A 351-nucleotide genomic window follows, 5' to 3' on the forward strand; every position below is an offset into this window, starting at 1 on the left:
CGCACTGTCTCTGCTGCAGTCGCTGAAGGCTGGAGCCCGACAGTGGGCCCTGGGCGGCTCCCGGCACCGTCCTGCCCTGGGTGAGGGCCCAGGACCATTGCTGACCTCGACCTCTGAGCACAGCCTCAGCCCAAGGCCAGGCTGTGAGCAGGGCTCTGAGGGATGGAGCCAGGTGGGGCCCCTGACCCCCAGGACCGCTCACCCGTGTAGCCCGGCTCGCAGGCGCACTCATAGCCGTCGATCTTGTCCAGGCAGGTGCCCGAGTCGCAGGGGTTGCTGGCACAGTCGTCCAGGTTGATCTCACAGTTGGGTCCTGAGGGGCGAGGGGCCCGTGGTGGTCAGCGCCTGAGC

At 68.7% G+C, this 351-nt stretch overlaps 1 protein-coding gene across 1 annotated transcript in view; it reads right to left on the reverse strand.

Moving 5' to 3' along the window:
• Positions 1–351, reverse strand: part of LOC102248493 (neurogenic locus notch homolog protein 2) — a 52,176-nt gene that overhangs the window by 23,616 nt on the left and 28,209 nt on the right. The window contains 1 exon segment of the mRNA XM_014529703.1: positions 203–319. Within this exon segment, the coding sequence (XP_014385189.1) occupies positions 203–319 (117 nt within the window).

This window comes from Myotis brandtii, unplaced genomic scaffold (genome assembly GCF_000412655.1).
Source record: "Myotis brandtii unplaced genomic scaffold, ASM41265v1 scaffold691, whole genome shotgun sequence".
In the NCBI taxonomy this organism is placed as follows: Eukaryota; Metazoa; Chordata; class Mammalia; order Chiroptera; family Vespertilionidae; genus Myotis; species Myotis brandtii.